This window comes from Macaca fascicularis, chromosome 2 (genome assembly GCF_037993035.2).
Source record: "Macaca fascicularis isolate 582-1 chromosome 2, T2T-MFA8v1.1".
NCBI lineage: Eukaryota > Metazoa > Chordata > Mammalia > Primates > Cercopithecidae > Macaca > Macaca fascicularis.
This window is the reverse complement of record NC_088376.1, coordinates 140,777,778-140,796,693: the sequence shown is the minus strand read 5'-3', so window position 1 is coordinate 140,796,693 and position 18,916 is coordinate 140,777,778. Positions and strand designations below refer to the sequence as shown.

Here is an 18,916-nt window from a genome sequence, read left to right as displayed (position 1 = left end):
TAGTATGTGTGAAGTTTTCTTTCTTTCTTTTATTGTCTTTTTTTGTTTTGTTTTTTGAGACCGAGCCTTACTCTGTTGCCCAGGCTGGAGTGTGCCTATGGCGTGATCTCGGCTCACTGTAACCTGTGCCTTGTGGGTTCAAAACAATTCTCTTGCCTCAGCTCCCCAAGTAGCTGGAATTACAGGCATGTGCCACTGCACCAGCTAATTTTGTATTTTTAGTAGAGATGAGGTTTCACCATGCTACTCAGGCTGGTCTCGAACTGTTGCTCAGGCTGGTCTTGAACTCCTGACCTTGGGTGATCCACCCACCTCAGCCTCCCAACGTGCTGGGATTAATGGCGTGAGCCACCGTGCCCAGCCATATTTGAACTCTTCAAATCCCTTTTATAGTAGGTGGCTATGAGTATATGGTAAAATCTTCCTATGTTTTGCTTTCTAGTTCCTACTAAACTGTAGTACATTGAAATGAAAAAGAGAGTCAGTATCAGAAGATGGAGTGATATCAACAAAGACACTGAAAGAGCTATCCAGATACATGTCCAGCCACTGAAATGAAAGTAGGCAATACTCTAGACTATATTATCGGTTTTATTGCCCAATATCTCTGTGCATTTGGGCACTGGGATGAGCAAAAATAACGACTTTCAAACTAAATAATGGCTCAAACGACTCTAAAACGACCAGATAGACAGGTGAAACATCAGTGTGTATCTCTGGATACAACACCATGAAAACAGTCACTAAAAGACCATCAGGAAGGTATATTCAACAGTATCAGCAAATGCTAGTCATAGTAGCATACACTCTTGCGATTTCATCATTGCCATCTAAAGTGAAGGCCCACTTTTGAATTAGTGTGAAATACAGTGGCATTTCTAAATTAAAAAGTTTTAAAATGACACTCTACCTGCAAGGCACAACATGAATGATTGCAGTATCAGCAGTTCCCATGGTAACCTCATCTTCAGTTTCCAAGGTCAAAGGGAGTTTCAAGTCCAATAACAAGTGAATAGAATCGCTGCTTCTTTTAAGTTTTGTATAACCTTTAATCTGTGGGAAAGAAGAGACATTACAATGAGATTTGGGAATATTTCTCTTTGTGGTCTCTGTGAGTTTATCTTTACTCGAATATCAATAAAACTGACTTGTGGGAAAGTACCATTGGAGGGGAAGAAAGGAACATGTTAAATTATGAATACGAAGCAAATAAGTCTCCTATTCTTTTCTTGCAAATAATAATTGGGTAGGAATTGGAGCTGAGGAGTCCCTGCGGCTTCTGAGTGAAGACAAGAACAGTTTCTGATTAGGCATGAACCAACCTGAAGGCAGGGGAATGCACTATGCTTTGCAAGGTCCCTCTGTGTCCAGACCCTGTTCTTATTTATTTTCCAATTAGTAAAAAAAAAAAACATGCAAATACAGAACTGCCACAGAACAAGATAGGCTTAACACTGGCAGGTAGAAATTTCCAGTTTTTCCAATGGTGTTATATCGTGTGGGAAAATTGTGACTACCCCATTAATTCAAACTTTTTTTTCCCCTTTTCCCCATGTTTCACTTCTAACATGCCACAGAAATATGCAGCTCCAGTGCCTAATGAGAGAAATCCAACCAGCTATCAGTAGCAGCCTACTAGGTTCATTTGGATATATCCAGAACATGATTAGGAACACGAATACTTCTGTTAGCCAAGAATACTGAATTAGGAGAATTCTGCAGTAAAGAGAGGCTACTCATTACCTTTACCAAAAGCTACAAATTTAAGTAACTGAGTGAAGCTGTGGGCAGACACTGTTATTCTGGGGAATGGAGGCATGTCCTTGCTTAAGGGAACAGGTGCCCCTCAGCTCAAGCAGATGGGTAACAGATTCAGGGTTGCAGAGGCATCTACAACTTTTCAAAGAAAAGTTGAAAATATTACTGTATTTTGAAAATCTCCTAAGTTTTAAGTATTGAAAATTAGTTTAAAATACTTTTTAAGGCCAGGTGCAGTAGTTCACACCTGTAATCCCAGAATTTTGGAAGGCCAAGATGGGAGGATCACTTGAGGCCAGGAGTTCAAGACAGCCTGGGCAACACAGCGAGACTCGCACTTTTACAGAAAATTTTTAAAAATCAGTCTGGCATGGTGATGCATGCCTATAGTCCCTGCTACTTGGGAAGCTAAGACAGGAGGATTGCTTCAACCCAGGAGTTCAAGGCTGCAATGAGCCATAATCACTCCACTGCATTCCAGCCTGGGCAACAGAGGGAGACCCTGTCTCAAGAGAAAAAAAAAAAAAAATTAACATTGCATGATTCAAGTAAAGTCAAATTTCCCTCTGGTGCTGAAGGATTGCAACATGAAGTTAGTAAAACAGAACTCTCAACTGTGGTTCCTCTCTTCTACTCACCCCTTCTCCCACCCATCCTGCCAGTCTGCCATGTGTGAATGTATATATGAAGCATCTCCTGCTTGCCAGATGCAAGGAGAAGCACTGGGCACATTAAGAGGAACAAGACACCATCTCTATTCTCTTCAGTCTCTTTATCCAGTAGGGGCTGTTACCCACAATTTCATATAATTTCAATATGATATCCCGTTATCAAGGAAGGAGGAAACTTTTTGTTTGGGAATCTTCATAAAGGAAGTGAGCTTCCCTTGGGATCTGAAAGATGAGCAGGGTGCTACCAACTCATCAGTTAATCAAATAAACCAGAAATCTAGGGAACCAGGAGACCTGCATTCTATTTACAACTCTGGCAGGAACTCATTATGTGGTCCTGGGTAGACCACCCCATCCGGCTTCTCTCTGAATCTTGTTTAAAGGGAAACCGCCTGGTTAAGTAAATGAAACTTCTTTGAAAACTCTACAGCACCCTACATTGCCAGATATTACTGTGGTCTCAATTTGTTATTTTAGCTTTCATTTAAAAAATATATTACATTTATATTATTTTTAAATTGACAAATAATAATTGTATATAGTTATGGTATACAATGTGATGTTTTGATACATCAGTGTGGGATCCCCAGTATTTTCAAGCTGAAAGTAACCTGGAGTTTCTCATCTTACTCCCACTTATAAGAAAAACACTGTGAACAAACACAGGCTTACATGAAAACATGGGCCAATACAAGCTACTTAATAATGGGTTCTTAGAGTTAATTTAAACCATGTGATCACTGCAAAGCCTGTATGTTTACCAGGGAGCTAACGGAAAATGAACAACCATCATTAGAGAACTTGCCTTTCTTTTGTGCCCTTAAATAGCTTAGTTTCTGATAAAGCTGGACTTAATATATTGTGAAGACAAAAGGGACTCTTAACTTCTGCTCTGCTGATGTGGCAGAAAGCCGGCAGTATCTCTAATTGGATATGTTCAGATACTCTTCTGACATGCATGGTGATTAGGCCATTTTAGATAAACAGGATGCGCTGATCAATGAAAACTATTAATGTCTTAAGCAAATGATCAGGGTATTAATAATTAATTTTGTGAGAGAAATGTCATCTCGGACCTCGGGATTGATCTACAATGTTAAGCGGTTTCTTGAAGCAATTAAAATTAGCTTAGGAAATGTATCCAATTACATGATAAAGATTTAGTTCATGATATGATACTATTTACAGTGCATGTTCTATTAAGGGCTGTAGGTTTTTAAGGATGAAGAATTTCAAGAATCCTATTGGCATTTATTTACATTCAGGTAGGTAAGGTTCACCTTCGCTAATCAGAAATAATGGGGTCATGGACAGTAATTTGTCAGTGGGTAGTGGTAACCAAAGCATCAGGTTTTCTGAAGGGAGCTGAAGATTCATGAATCTCATGTGGGACTGTGGTGCAGGATACAAAGTTTCATAATTTCAATTTTTCTGTCAGAGCCAGAAAGAAAGCTGCAGGATGAGCCAAGAGTTATGGTGGCAACAGATCTCCCCTGCAGCTTTGAGCTCTCTCTGGCTTATCCAACGGTGGCTGTAGCAAAGGTAGTGTAGTCAGCACTCATTTTGAGATCCTGCCCAAGAGTGAGACTTGTAAATCCTAAGAAGGAAGCCACACAATAAAACAGGACTTGGTTGCTTTCTCTCACTGAGCCAGGAGGAGATGAATAACTAAGAATCGTACAAGGTATTTTTTTTTCCACATTCTTGCACAGAACAAAACTTCCCTCAACCCTTCAAACAATTTTCATACTAACAGTCATACCGAAGACCTCAGCACAAAGTGCTGAAAACAAAAGCATGAATCAGTTTTCGCTTAAGAGTCCTGGTTTCCAAGAATCTATATGCAGGGCCTGGTCATGTATTTGTCTATTCTGGACACTCTGCTGAATTAAAATGTTGCTGGTATCCAAACAGTACTAATTCAGCTCACACAAAAAAGTAATTGTGTTTACCATGTGGCAGAGACAGTGCTAGTTGGGTATGCAGAGGTTAGGGAGGCATGGGTCTTGTCCTCAAAGAGCTCACAGTTTACTTGGCGAGAGGTGCTAATAAGCCAGTAATTATAATTTGGTGCAACGTGTGTAGTAAGTCTATTAAGAACAAGATGCTAAGGAAGCAAAAGATTATCATTGAACTGAGCTGGGAGGTAGGGTAGGGCAGGAGTTTCAAGAAAGCTCCTCAAAGGGGCTACCAGTTTGAACTGATTATTAAAGGATAAATAAGAGGGAGGAAGGCCATTCTGAGCCAAGTGACAGGGAAAACAAACTGGCAAGAAGCTGTGAGAACCTTCAAGTTATAGCAGTGCAAGATAATGAAAAACGTAGTCTGCCGAATCTAACTTGTGCTCTATTCCTAGACTTCACATTCTCCAGCTGTGTGGTCCATCTATAAAATAGCAGCCATATTCATATATATATATATATATATATATGAAAGCTGCAGGATGAGCCATATGTATATGCCAAATCTATGGTGAGGATTAGTGAGAATGCATGAAAAGCACTGAGCTTGGGTACTGGCACAAAGTTGAAATGTGATAGCTATCCTTGTTAAAGACAGCACAGCACAGCCTGAGTTTGGGAGTTACAGGCTGAGGGGGAAAGAGGCTGGAAGGTAAATCACGAGCCTGGTCTCCAATCATCTTTGAACGTATAGTAAAGATTCTGGACTTGAGGCCGGGCACGGTGGCTCATGCCTGTAATCCTAGCACTTTGGGAGGCTGAGGTGGGTGGATCATGAGGTCATGAGATCAAGACCATCCTGGCTAACACGGTGAAACCCCACCTCTGGTAAAAATATAAAAAATTAGCTGGGTGTGATGGCATGTGCCTGTAGTCCCAGCTACTCAGGAGTCTGAGGTAGAAGAATGGCTTGAACCCAGGAGGAGGAGGTTGTGGTGAACCAAGATTGTGCCACTGCGCTCCAGCCTGGGCAACAGAGCGAGACTCTGTCTCAAAAAAAAAAGAAAAAAAAAAATTCTATACTTATTCACAGTTATGCTATCACAAAAGACTTCTGAGTTAACACTAGTGAAACATAGCTACCTGACAAAGTCTCAGCTCTGAAACCTGTGCTATCCTTTACATTATGAATATTACAGATTCTGCACCTTGGTTTACTGACACCTGGCTTCACCTCTGCAGAAGGACAACATGAAAAGCCAAGTTAGAGAAGGGAGTCACCATCAGGATGTTACATCACACTTTAAAAGACACAATACTTTAAGAAGAGTTCATTAGCTTTAGAAATGAGTTCAGTATTTGAAGTATGAAGACATAGATTTAAATACCGGCTCTATTGTTTTCTAGATATTTAACCTTGGACAAGTTTCATAGCCTTTCATATTCTAATTTCCAAGGATGTAATTTTATAGAAGATGATGCCTGACTCCCAGCTATGTTATAAGGATTAAAGGAGAAGTGAATGTAAGATCACATGGTAGGTCCACAAGAGATGTTAGCTACCTTCTGCAGAAGTAGGGTCAGCTAAGGTACACAGTTGCTCCCCATTTGAAAAGACTTTCCACTTACGGTTATTCTAACCATAAATATAGTGATTACATTAGGCAGAAATCCTCTGAAATAAAAGCCAGGTAGCTAATGTATCACTATTTCACTTACTGAAGGATCTCTTCCATAGCTTGAGAGTCCACAGTTACACAGATTATTTTGGAAAAGTCTTCCATTGAAATTTCTTAAAGTATATGGCCACTACGGATTTCTCAAAATATACTTTCCCCTTATAGAAAACCTTATTCTACTTTGATGTTGGACCTTTCTATGTTACTACTGAGAAGACCCTCTTCAAAAAACGGAAGTAATCTCAATAATCACAGTGATATTGCAAAAAATCACTGGGATAAAATTCAGAATAACTGGGTTCCAGGCTCAGTTCTGTTATTTGCTTGCTGGACAAGTTTCTTAATGAATAGAAGAGGGGACTGTGCCAGATTGTTTTTAAGGATTCTTGAAACTGTGAATTACATTATTCTATAAGAAGATGGTTATATATGCCAAAGATACTTAATTAGTTAAATGAAGTAGTGACTACACCTTTGTCATCCCCAGAGACATTTGAGGCTTGTAACAATTTTTCGTATTATATCGTCTTCCCATTCATTAAAGTTGTTTTAGATATATTGCTTTTAAATTCGATGTATTACACTGTTACTGAAAATTTAATCCCAAGCCACAAGTCCATATTCACTATCCACAGCATTCACTAAGTAATCACTAATTGTAATTTTGTAAGTTTTATTTAATATTTACTTGTATTAAGGGAATGCTTGAACAAAGCTTAAATACTAGCTGTTAATCCCCTGAGGGAAATATTGTCCAGGGGCAACAAACTGCCTTTCTGGTAAGTAGTTCAATAATGATAATTTGAGAAAAATAACACACTTATACTACTATTTCTTGATTTTGTCTTATGTATTAAGTTATTTTATGAATGATGATATTCAACTTTCTTAATCACTCCCAATGACAGACAGGCCTACAAAAACACAAATATACCTTGTTTTACTGTTGTCTAAACTTAGTTATAGCACATATTTGGTTGTTAGCTGAGCTGCAGAATATACTGCTTTTATTTTTTTTATAGTACTTGTTTTTTTCTGAGTTAATAATTTCCTCTTTAATAACAGGTTTCAAAGTATATACCACAAGTTCGCCCTAAACATTCTATCATAGCTAATACTTTCAATATTTTCAAACACACCTCATAGTCCATCCGTTTTAATACGTATTATTTATTTGGACATATAGATATTTAACACTTGAACAATTCAGTTGAAAAACAGACATGAATGGTTCTAGTCTTCTAACATTGTTTGGTTAAAAACAGAAGAGCCACGTATTCAAAGCTATGATTTTTTTTCACAATTTTCCATACATATGAAGCTTATGTATTTGTGAGAGTGTACAGTACAATCTAGTCAATCAGCAACATAAAAGTGTATGAGATTAAACTGGTAAACAATGTTGGAGGTAATGTAATGGTAGAATATAGTACAAAACAACTGGCAAAATGATAAATAATAGATATCATTTACAGAGCATTTACTACATAGCAGTCTCTGTATTATGTATTAACTTATATAATCTTTAAAACAACCTTGAAGGTAGACTACAATATTATTTTCATTTTATAGGTTAACTAAGTTGGAGTTAATAAGTAATAGATAGAACTTCCTCTGATTTTCCCTCCTAAGTTTACTGTATATTTTATACACTGACACACATTCTTTTTATTTATAGTTTGATGAGATTTCAAAAACTTATACAGTCATAGAACCACCATCACCATCATGATGTAGAATATTTCTATCACTCCCAAAATGAACCTTTAGAATGCTTATAACCTATTGATGGGAATGTAAATTAGTTCAGCGACTATGGAAAGCAGTTTGGAGATGTCTTAAAGAACTTAAAACAGAACTACCATTTGACCCAGAAATCTCATTACTGGGTATATACGCAGAGAAAAATAAATTGGGCTGGGCACAGTGGCTTACACCTATAATCCCAGCACTTTGGGAAGCTGAGGCAGGAGGAATGTTTCAGTCCAGGACTTTGAGACCAGCCCGGGCAACACAGGGATATCACCTCTACAAAATATTTTAAAAGTTAGCCAGGCACAGTGGCTCCTGCCTGTAGTCCCAGTTACTTGCGAGGCTGAGGTGGGAGGATTGTTTGAGCTCAGGATTTGGAGGCTGCAGTGAGCCAAGATCGTGCCACCGCACTCCAGCATGGGTTACAGTGCAAGAACCTGTCTCAAAAACAAGAAAAGGAAAAAAAAGAAAAGAAATAGTTCCACCAGAAAAGACACATGCACTTGTACGTTTGTCACAGCGCTATTCATGGTCATAGAATCAACCTAGGTGCCCATCGATGGTGGATTAAAGAAAATGTGGTACATACACACCATGGAATACTACGCAACAATAACAATGAATGAAATTATGTTCTTTGCAGCAAGATGGATGCAGCTGGAGGCCATTATACTAAGCAAATTAATGCAGGAACAGGAAATAAATACTGCATGATCTCACAAGTAGGAGCTAAATATTGCATATCCAGGGACATAGAGATGGGAACAATAGGCACTGAGGACTAATTGAACAGCAAAGAAGGAGGGGGAAAGGGCTGAAAACTGCTTATTGGGTACTATGCTCACTATTTGGGTGATAGGGTCATTTATACCCCTAATTTCAGCATCACACAATATACTTATGTAACAAACCCACACAAGTACCCCTTGAATTTAAAATAAAAGTTGAGATTATTTAAAATAAATGAACCCTAAAAGTTTGACTTAAGAGTATGGATATTTAAACACTCCGCTGAATTTTCTCCCAAATAGGTATATGTAGCCTTATTATTAGAACAGCAGGCAATTGCAGTTTATATAAAATATGTGGTATTTTCATCTTGCATTTAGATTGCCCCTCAGATACTTCATCTTTCCTTTAGAATGCCATTCCCATGTTATTACACTCTTATTAAAATACAATCAAGAACAAAAGTAGATCATAGTTCAAGACAGGAAAATACACGGCACCTCCACTCCTCCTTCCCACTCCTATGGAAAGCAATGCTAATTGATTATGGCATTCTTTGCTGCTTGGCCCAAGGGCAGCCCCAGAATCCTCTCGACATGGCATTTCAAGTACATATGACAAAATCAATGCAGGTTGCAAGTAAAATAAAAATTCCTTTGCTTCCCTGTGGCAATGAGATCATTGGCTTTAGAATCACACAAGCCAGGTTTAAATCCCAGGGCTGCCATTTAGCTGTTGTTCTTGGGCAAGTCATTTAACCTCTGTTAGCCTCACTTTCCTCTTTGGTAAAGTGACAGTGAAGATACGGGGTTGTTGAAAGGAATATGAGAGAAAATCCATATAATTGGATTCTGCTAGAAAAAGTTGAGTGTGGCTTTGAGTCGGCAAACTTGCTGGAAAAAGCAAGAGGGGTAAGTGTGGTTCTGGGAGACCACAAATACAGGGAGCACACTGTGCCAAAGGGGGAAATCCATGTCCACTGAGCACTGGAGGAAAGTGGAAGCAAGGGACTTGGGGGAAATTACAATCCCCAGAAACCCTACTCTTATCCATGCTTTCTGGGTACTGGGAAGTAGACTTTGCAAACTCTCAAAGCTCCTATCACCAGAGCAGGAAAGAAGGATTTCTTAGCAATCATCTCACGTTTGTTTTCCTTCTGCACGCTGGTGTGCTACAGAGTGCCAATTCTGCTAACCTCCCAAATAAATCACCGTTAATGAAGCATGCTGCACATACAGACAGCAACAGGCATTTTTTAATCACCTAAACTAAAGAAGAGCTAAAGGTAAGCACAAAACACTCTCATACCTAATATATTAGGTGTCAGATTTAAAGTGGCAAGAACCGTGTGACTTTCAGGGCTTTTACTTGGATACACTTAGTGGGGAAGTAAGCCTACTAGTATATTCATCATTATGCACAGTTTGCCAATTGCTTGGACAGCCAAATCAGAAAATCAGATAACTGGTAGCCTAAAAGGGAGTCTATATCTGCTTAATCAGAAGCAGAAATAAGATTTCAAACATAAAAACTTAAGGTATAATAGGCTATACCAAAGTAGGGGGTTAAATAAAATCTACTATGCACTCTATCCTTTACTTACAAATTACCGACTGAACATCTAGTAACTGACATGCAGTATGATATAGCAATGAATAAGATAGGGTCTTCCCTCATAGAGATTATTTTACTCTACTGGGGAAAATAATATAATACTCTAAGAGGGCTGCAACAGTGGACAAATGCAACAATATCAGTCAAGAACACAAATGGTCTTTGTAGACAGACTTACATTCAAGTCTTGAACTTGTATTGTTTTAGGCAAGTTATTTCTGATCCTCCAACTTTATATCCATAAAACGGAGGTACTGAGACTACTTCAGAAGTTTGTAGAGATGTATATGAGATAATGCAAGTAAAATGGTTTACCACCATAATGCAAAAAGAACATAATCTTAAGATAAGTGTTGTTTTACTTAGAAGGAAGTCAGAAGTCATTCTCTTAAAATAATTGGAGTTGGCCAGGCACAATGGTTCACATTTGTAATCCCAAAATTTTGGGAAGTCAAGGCAGGCAGATTACTTGAGCCCAGAAATTCGAGACCAGCCTGAGCAACAAGGTGAAACACCATCTCTACCAAAAATATAAAAAATTAACTGGGTTTGATGGTGCACTCCTGTAGACCCAGCTACTCAGGAGGCTGAGGTGGGAGAATCACCTGAGCACAGGAAATCAAGGCTGCAGTGAGCCACGATTGTACCACTGCACTGTAGCCTGGGTGATGGGAATGAAACCCTGTCTTAAAAAAAAATAAAAAAAATAATAACAACAATGTAAGTGGAAGTTGGGATAGGAAACCCCCCTACTGTTTTAGCTAAGCTATAATATGGGATCTGCCATCTCATGTAATGGTAAATAAAATATGTATTCAAGATCCTGTGCCAATATATATTTATAGCTAAATACTAGATTAGAACATTCATCTGAAAATATTTGTTGAACACATGCAATATGTCAGACACTATCAGTAAGCACTGGGTATCATGGTAAAGTTGAGTCCTGCTATCATGGAGCTTGCATTCTTCTGCATTTTCTAGGTTTATTTGCCTATGAACACTTACTCTCGAAGAGCAGAAGTACACCTCAGTATCATTATGCTTTAGTTCAGAACTACATGTAGATGGTGGGATACTTCCACACCATTTGACAAATGCTATTGAATCCTTATTTGGTATAAAATCATTTTCCAGAAGCTTCCTGCAAATTAAACCAAACTATGTGAGTCTCACCTCCATTTTCTTGTCTTTTGCACCCAAATTTGGGTCTCAGGCATGAAAGATGATAAAGTGATAAAAATGACAAGCTGGGGTTTTTTTTTTTTCCTTGAGTACTTACTATGGTTCAGTTACAATACAAAGGTTCTGGACAGATTACCACATGCTTACAATAACTTGAGCAGGCAGGTATATGATTATTTCTATTTGTCAAAGAGGAAAGTGGGGGGCTTGGAGGGTTATGTGAGCCACTTATTTCTTTAGTATACCTTTCCCTACCTACTTACCTCTAGACCTGTAAGTGGCCAATTTCCTCCCAGTGTATTGTGTCAGGGCTGATAGCACTGACATTCAAAAATAAAAAGAGAGTAGAAAGCCAGTAAATCACTTTGCAGTTTGCCGTTCTCTGCAATGGTGGGGTACTTCATTATCAGATACAAACTAATATGACAGAATTACAGCACATGGATCCAGAATCCTTTGTATGTCAAGGGACTTTTTTCCCTTTTATATGAACAGCAGAAACTGTGAATGTAACCGTTTTTAAAAAGTTATTTATTGTCCTTATCAATGGGTGGTTATCCATCTAGTTAGTGTAATAGCCTGTTAGGTAGCAAGTGATAAATGTGTTCTTTGTTTAATCAGGCTTAGGCCAAATCGGGCAAACACTAACTGGTTCTGAGAGAACCAGATTTCAGGCCTAGCCTGTCACATATATAACAGATGTCTCTGTAGTTCTGAGTGTGCAATGAGTACATGCTGCCGATCTACTTTTAACCATTCTATTTGTGTTCTTCTTTAAAATGAGATAGAGTGATCATTTCCAGTTATACAGTTAGTTTTATCCAAGAATCTCCAAAGGATAGCACATTAATTCTTACTACACTGGCTGAGATGAGGATTAGGGTTGCAGTATAATAATTTTTAGGCAGGGAAACTGAGGCATAAAACAGTATAGTGAGTACATCATGTTTAGGAAATTAAGAATTTATGTGTGTTTGTCTAAAGCTAATGTGGGAAAATACTAATATCATGGTGGGAAAACTCAGTAGACTCCATATTAACCAAATAGTCAAAATTACACTAGTGATAAGACATACTGGCCTCGTGTGCCCTTTGATAAGGTGCACTGAGAGGGACATAATACTCTTCTGTGGTATCTTGCCAACAATGCATGACCTCAATTTAAAACAAGAGTAAACATCAGACAATTGAGTAATATTCTACAACAAAATTAACTAGTAGTTTTCAAAAATGCCAGGATCATAAAAGGCAGGCAAAGGCCCAGGAACTGGCACAGACTCAAGAAGTGTAAGAAGAAATGAATGCTATAAATAATGCGAGACTGTAGATTGCAGCCTGGACATTATGGAAAAACTGGTAAACTCCTAATAAGGTCTATTGTTTAGTTAACGTGTTGTACCAATGTCAGTTTTCTGGTTTTGGTGATCATACTATACTTATGTACAATATTAACATTAGTAAAATCAGAGTGAAGGGCATATGGAAACACTGACATTTTTGCAAATTTTCCGCAAGTATATAATTATTTTAAAATAAAGCCAATTGTGCATAAATAATTTCCTAGCTTGAAAATCAGAGTTTTTAATATCTTTTTGTTTTTATATCAGTGGAGCTATCCTCCTTGAAAGACATGTACATACAGCATGCCATTGCAGATGTTATATTTATAGTTTGCTGCAGAATTTCCAGAAAAAGTTCAAGGATCATAAAAGTTTGCCCACAGAAGACAAGCTAGTCACAGGAAAAACTATGTGAAAAAATAAATTCTGAATTCCCAAGATGCAATCAATATAGTCAATGTTGTTACTTTGTTATGATTTAATTAAAATTAGACTGCTGAATATTCAAACTTAGGTATGAAAAGAACCAAGGTTACCGTGCATTTTTTTTTTTTTTTTTTTTTGAGATGGAGTCTTGCTCTGTCACCCAGTCTGGAGTGCAGTGGTGCAATCTCGGCTCACTGCAAGCTCCACCTCCCGGGTTCACGCCATTCTCCTGCCTCAGCCTCCCGAGTAGCTGGGACTACAGGTGCCCGCCACCACGCCTGGCAAACTTATTTTGTATTTTTAGCAGAGATAGGGTTTCACCGTGTTAGCCAGGATGGTCTCGATCTCCTGACCTCGTGATCTGCCTGCCTCAGCCTCCCAAAGTGCTGAGATTACAGGTGTGAGCCACCATGCCTGGCCTACCATGCATATTAATGAAGAAAAAAATAAAGCCAGAATTTTGTACTTCTTGTATGCTAAAAATGAAGCATGCAGGTTTCCCCTAAATTTCTCATTTACTACTAGTGTAAGCTCCTTGCAATGCAATGTGAGATCCATGTATAAAAATATAAAAGTGGGAGTAACTGTTAACACTACATTTTAGCTTTGTTTGTGTCTTTTCCTGACATCAAATTTCGTCCTTGAATTAGCAGTCTAGGCCTATTGTTGGTAGGAGAAACTGCAGTAATTTTAGTTATCTGTGGAAACTAAGAAATAGTTGAATCATCTGCAAAAAAAAAAAAAAAAAATCTGAGGATAGAATCCTAATTAGTGATAACATGAATTTTGAGACTGAGGTTATTTCAGAGATCTGGCAAAGGACAAAGAAAAAACATAAATAGTTTAAGTTGCTTTAGGAAAATTCAATTTCATGATTTGTTAAAGATCCATGCCTACATACAGTTTTTCTTTTCTTGCCTACCAGCCCCTCTCTTACTACATCTTAGCTGCAAATTTCAAGACAGCATTTTCAAGTTTAGAAAAAACTTTGTTCCATTTCTTTTCAACATCTGACCCTCCACCAACAACCTCAACAGCCACTAACTAAACTACGTACATCCTTAAGTTTGGACCTTAGGAGTTGTGTTTCTAAGCAGTGTTGAGTAGACATTCCTCATATGGTTAGAATACAGGAAAAATACAGAAATCACATTTCCAAATAATATATGTATTATATACATATACACACACTCATATATATAATGTGATTTTATGTATGTTTGTGTGTGTATGTGTGTATATGTGTATTTATATACACATATATAAAATTTATATGTGTATACATATATAAATTTATATATGCACACATATAAAAAATTTACCAGAGCCAAGCTGTTAACAGTATAATTTGTTCTGTGGAAGAAAACGGTTTATAAAAAACCTACTTGTTTATAAAAAACCTACTTCTCACCCTTTTCAATGCCTCAGTGTGCTAGACTAGATAAGGTGTGAATATTTCATATATAGTAAACACAACATTATGCTGCATTCTGATTGAGGATAACTTCCTGAAGTATCTCATGCATTTGTAAGTAAACCATACAGGTTTACAGGGACAGACAGGGTGTGTAATTAAACATTTGCATATTTGTATGCCCACCAGTTCTGCTGTCTTAAAACAGATGTTAAGGTGAGGCTCTTCTTGGTTAATTGCTGTTGTCAAGGAAAATGCCCAGGTTTGCCTCCACATTTCCTTCAGGTATAAAACTCAGGCTAGCCTCTTAGTGCCAATTTTTGTTTTGTTATAAATACAAAATAAAGCCTCCTTTGAAGTTTTAAAAAACACTCTAAAATTATTCCCTCTTTATGATTTTCCCAATAACTCTCAAATGGAAAGACAGTTTAATGTTTAAACTAGCAAACAGATGGTTTCAGGGAAAGAAACATTACCTAGTTCTTGGTTTCTTGTCATAAGGTAGGAGTCTTGAGAGCACCTAATCTATCTAAGGGATGAACCTGGGGTAATAGGTTACCCATGGCAGATTCCCTGGGAAAGCTTCATAACAGCTTAAGAAATTTTCACTTCTGAGCAGCCTGCCCCTCCAGGCCATTCTCCACACTCCAGCCACAGCTATACTACCATAGTACAACGCTGACCAAACCTCCAACTTTCCACCTACCTTACATACTTTTACAAAGTCAGTAAAGACCTGCTTAATCCAACTCTTACTGATCTCTGCAGCATAAATCTATATTAGAGTAGTACTATGCATTTGCTTGATACATCAGGGAATCTTGTCTCCTTACCTTTGTACCTGCTGTTCCTCTGTCTCTCCCCTTCTGTGATTAGCTTCAAATTTGTAGCTTAGATGAACTCCAGCTAAAAGCTTTCTCTGATTTCATAATAACAGTTTAGTACTTCTCATAAGTGCTTTGACAGCATCCAGAATTTCTCTTATTAGAGAAGTTATCACATAATATTCTAACCTTTGTCTTTATGTCTTTGTTACTATCAGTGCCTTAAAGGGAGAGACACAGTCTCTCATATTCATTAATCAGTGTGCTTGGAAAATACCGTACCTGGTAAATATATGTTGAACTGATTTAAACTATAATGGATTTAATTACCAAGGAAAAAGCAGAGTAAGGCCAACAGCTCAAATGGTTGTCAGGAGATAATGTGCTGGAACCTAAGAAAGGACTAATCAGAAAATTATCCAGAACCATTGAAGGTGGTTAGTATTTTTCCTGGTTACCTTTGTGGATAAGTGACTCACGAAGTTGACTCAAGGATTTAAGAAGATATTTCAATAAAGATATGCATATGACAATCTATATAGATATCCAAATTATTAGTTTGGAAACTTGTTTCTAAATCACAGATACCCAAATTATCTAATATGGCAAAAAGAATTTCAAGATCACACGTGTTTTGGGGAACTGAGTCAGCCAACACAGACATATCAGTTTGTTGTAAGATGTCTTACAGCCTTTAATAAGATGACGTTGAATTTCAGTGTATAAGAAGAGAGGTATTCTGTGCAGTGTTTCCCAGATTTACTTTTTCATTTGTGAAAATCCCATTGGACAATTGTTCTTCAGAACTCATTTTGGGACCTCATTTGGGGCTCCTGTCATGTTTAGCAATAACTAGGAAACTATGAGCTTGGTGAAATCCCTTACAAATTATGGCCTAAAGGCCAAATCCCAGACCCTAAGGCCAAAAATCTAACATCTATTTTTGTAAGTAATACTGGAACACATCAATGCTTGCTGATTTTGGCATTGCCTATGACTGCTTTTGTGATACTATAGCAGAGACAAGTAGTGTGACAAAAATCATATGGCCCATAAAATATATGTGTGTGTGTGTGTGTGTGTGTGTGTGTGTGTGTATATACACACACTTCCTACCCATTTACAAGAAAACTTTGCTGATCCTCAATTTTCAGTAACTTTTTTTTGTTGTTGTTCTCAAGCTTTAATTTAAAAGTCTTCTCTGGGTGTAACAAAATCAGCTGGCCTCACTACTGATGTGTTACTCAAAATTACTGTACAAATGCAGGATTAAATGACCCACAAACTGGAGAAAGTATCACTGAGCTGACCAGTGGTACTTTGTAAAGCGCAATATGAATGTGACCTAAGCAAAATATGTTTGGATTTTTTTGCTCTAAATCCTGTTTAAAAATTAATATATATTATAAAACTAGCAAGTCAAAACTCACAAATATAAACACACTTACCAAAGGAAGTCTGAAACTAATACCTTAAAATACCTTATTTGGATAGATAATTTATTAAAATTAGTGAAAACAACTGAATTTTTATTTGATCACTTGAATACATACTGGTACCCTAAAATACCTAAGGTACTTCATTATAAAGATAAATTTTGGCCAGATAGAAATAGAGCTGAACAAGGTATGTGATATAGATTAATTTAAACAAGATATCAATTCATATACAGTACACTGATTATTGAGATAACTTTTCTATTCCAGTTTGGTAGTTATGGAAAACGCATAGCTTTAACTCCTGGTAAAAATGAGTCTTTTGTGTTTCTCCAGCTGTTAATCCATACAGCTAAACTAACTCATCTATTGGTTTGGTTCAAAACATATTCAACATCATTTTCTAAGTGGCTAGAATCAATCTGTTTGATCATTAGTTTAATAGAAAATAGTGAAATGAAAAGCAATCATTCAGTTAATAGTAACTTTTGGTGATATAGCAGCAGAAATAAATATTTCCTCTCTTTCCATAATTCAGCAAAATTAGTTTGAAACCCAGTTTTCATATGCTTTTCTCTTCCTCATCCTTTTCAGCTTCCATCTCCCCCCAAAATACTGGAAGATATTACTACTGGTTTCTGGCTCTGGTCCCTTTCTCCCTGTGTGTTAGTAACCATCATATTTGACATTTGATCCCTTAGGACACACCGTTAAATGCCTTTAGGCTCCTTTCAGAAGCCAAAGTTGGTATTGGAGTTCTGATACTTATTTCAAGGCAGTCCTTTGACTAGAGTTTTAAAATCAAGAACTTTGGTTTCCATATTCTTGTTCTTGAGATGAAAGGCCCAAATGCATCTTACATATTAACTTAAATGAATTCAACTATACGTGCTGTGAAAAAGAATAAAAACAAGCACATCAAAACATACCTACAGAGATACAACGCTGTAGATAGCACATGCCCCGGAATGAGTGGTAGTTGGGACATAGAAATCCAGCCCACCATTCTCATGGGAGGTTTCAGTTCTTGTGTCTCTCAAATAATGTGAGTATCTCCCCAGGCTGAGTATGATTCTTCTCTTTAAAGATACACCAGTTTTTTCAAAACATGGTTCCTAAACTCAAGCCAATTACTTTGTGTGGTGTTTAATCAATAACCTGGTGACCGACCCCAAACCTGGAAGAAAATTTTGCTGTACGGAATCACCGTGAGTTGATACACTTGTCTCCAACTAAACACCGTCGTTTTCCAGGTAAGACGTGTACTTGCCAAGGAGGTCAAATAGTCCCCAAGTACACACAGTGAGTGACTGACAGAGACCGACTGAAACTCTCTGGATGCCTACTCAACACTTTACCATGGTCGTAGCACTTTGCCTTCCTCATAGACCATCCGCAGTCAAATTTCACTGACTCTTTTGAACACATCCCCCAGTTTCCCTGGCATCCAACCATGTTCCATCAAATTGGTTTTTCCATCCAGCAGCTTGCTGCATATTATACAGCCTGCATAGCTTTGTTTTGACAGTTTCCTCCGCCCCATACCTGCCTTTTAAAATAAAGTGTCCTCTCTTTGACAACCAGCTCACCTTCCAAAGAGATAACTTTTCTAGATGTCCGCAGATCAAAGTTACCACTTCTCTGAATACTAAATCACCTTTTCTGTGCCGTTCCAGGGCTACTTGTCAAATCCCAATTTTAACTGCATATTAATTCCTTAATTAGTATGTAAGCTCTTTGAGGTTAGGTAGAGTCCATATGTTTTTAAATTTTGTTTCCCCCACAACATGATCAGCATTTTGTCTTGTACTCTTTAGGTACCAAACCTATGTTCCCTCATCTACAAGGGCAGACAAATGTTTCTGGTGACATCTGTATTTTCCAGAATTTATCCTTTAACATTTTCTTTAAAAGTCAAAAGAATTGAAGTTGTTGTTGTTCTGTGAGCTCTCTGGAATTTTCCCTCATCTACAGTATTCCTAAAACACTTTTCCATTGGTTTCTACTGAAACACCTGAATGTTCTTGTTTTTTGTTTTGTTATGTTTGTAAAAGTATCATAAGTTTTAACAGACTGCAGCCTAGATATATGAACCCATTTAAGTGAGGCTTGGTGTTCCTTTACTCTGGTCTCACTTAAGATTTAGTTTACCTTAAGTATGTTTTATGTTTCATTTTACATATTGAG

The 18,916-nt window shown here is 37.6% G+C and overlaps 1 protein-coding gene across 12 annotated transcripts in view; it reads right to left on the bottom strand.

The window, feature by feature from the left end:
- Window positions 1-18,916, bottom strand: part of CNTN4 (contactin 4) — a 975,847-nt gene that overhangs the window by 492,662 nt on the left and 464,269 nt on the right. For all 12 annotated transcript variants that reach the window (XM_045384783.3, XM_045384784.3, XM_005547640.5 and 9 more), the window contains one exon: window positions 911-1,053. In XM_045384783.3, the coding sequence (XP_045240718.1) occupies window positions 911-965 (55 nt within the window). In that variant the 5' untranslated portion in view covers window positions 966-1,053. The remainder of the gene's footprint in view (window positions 1-910; window positions 1,054-18,916) is intronic.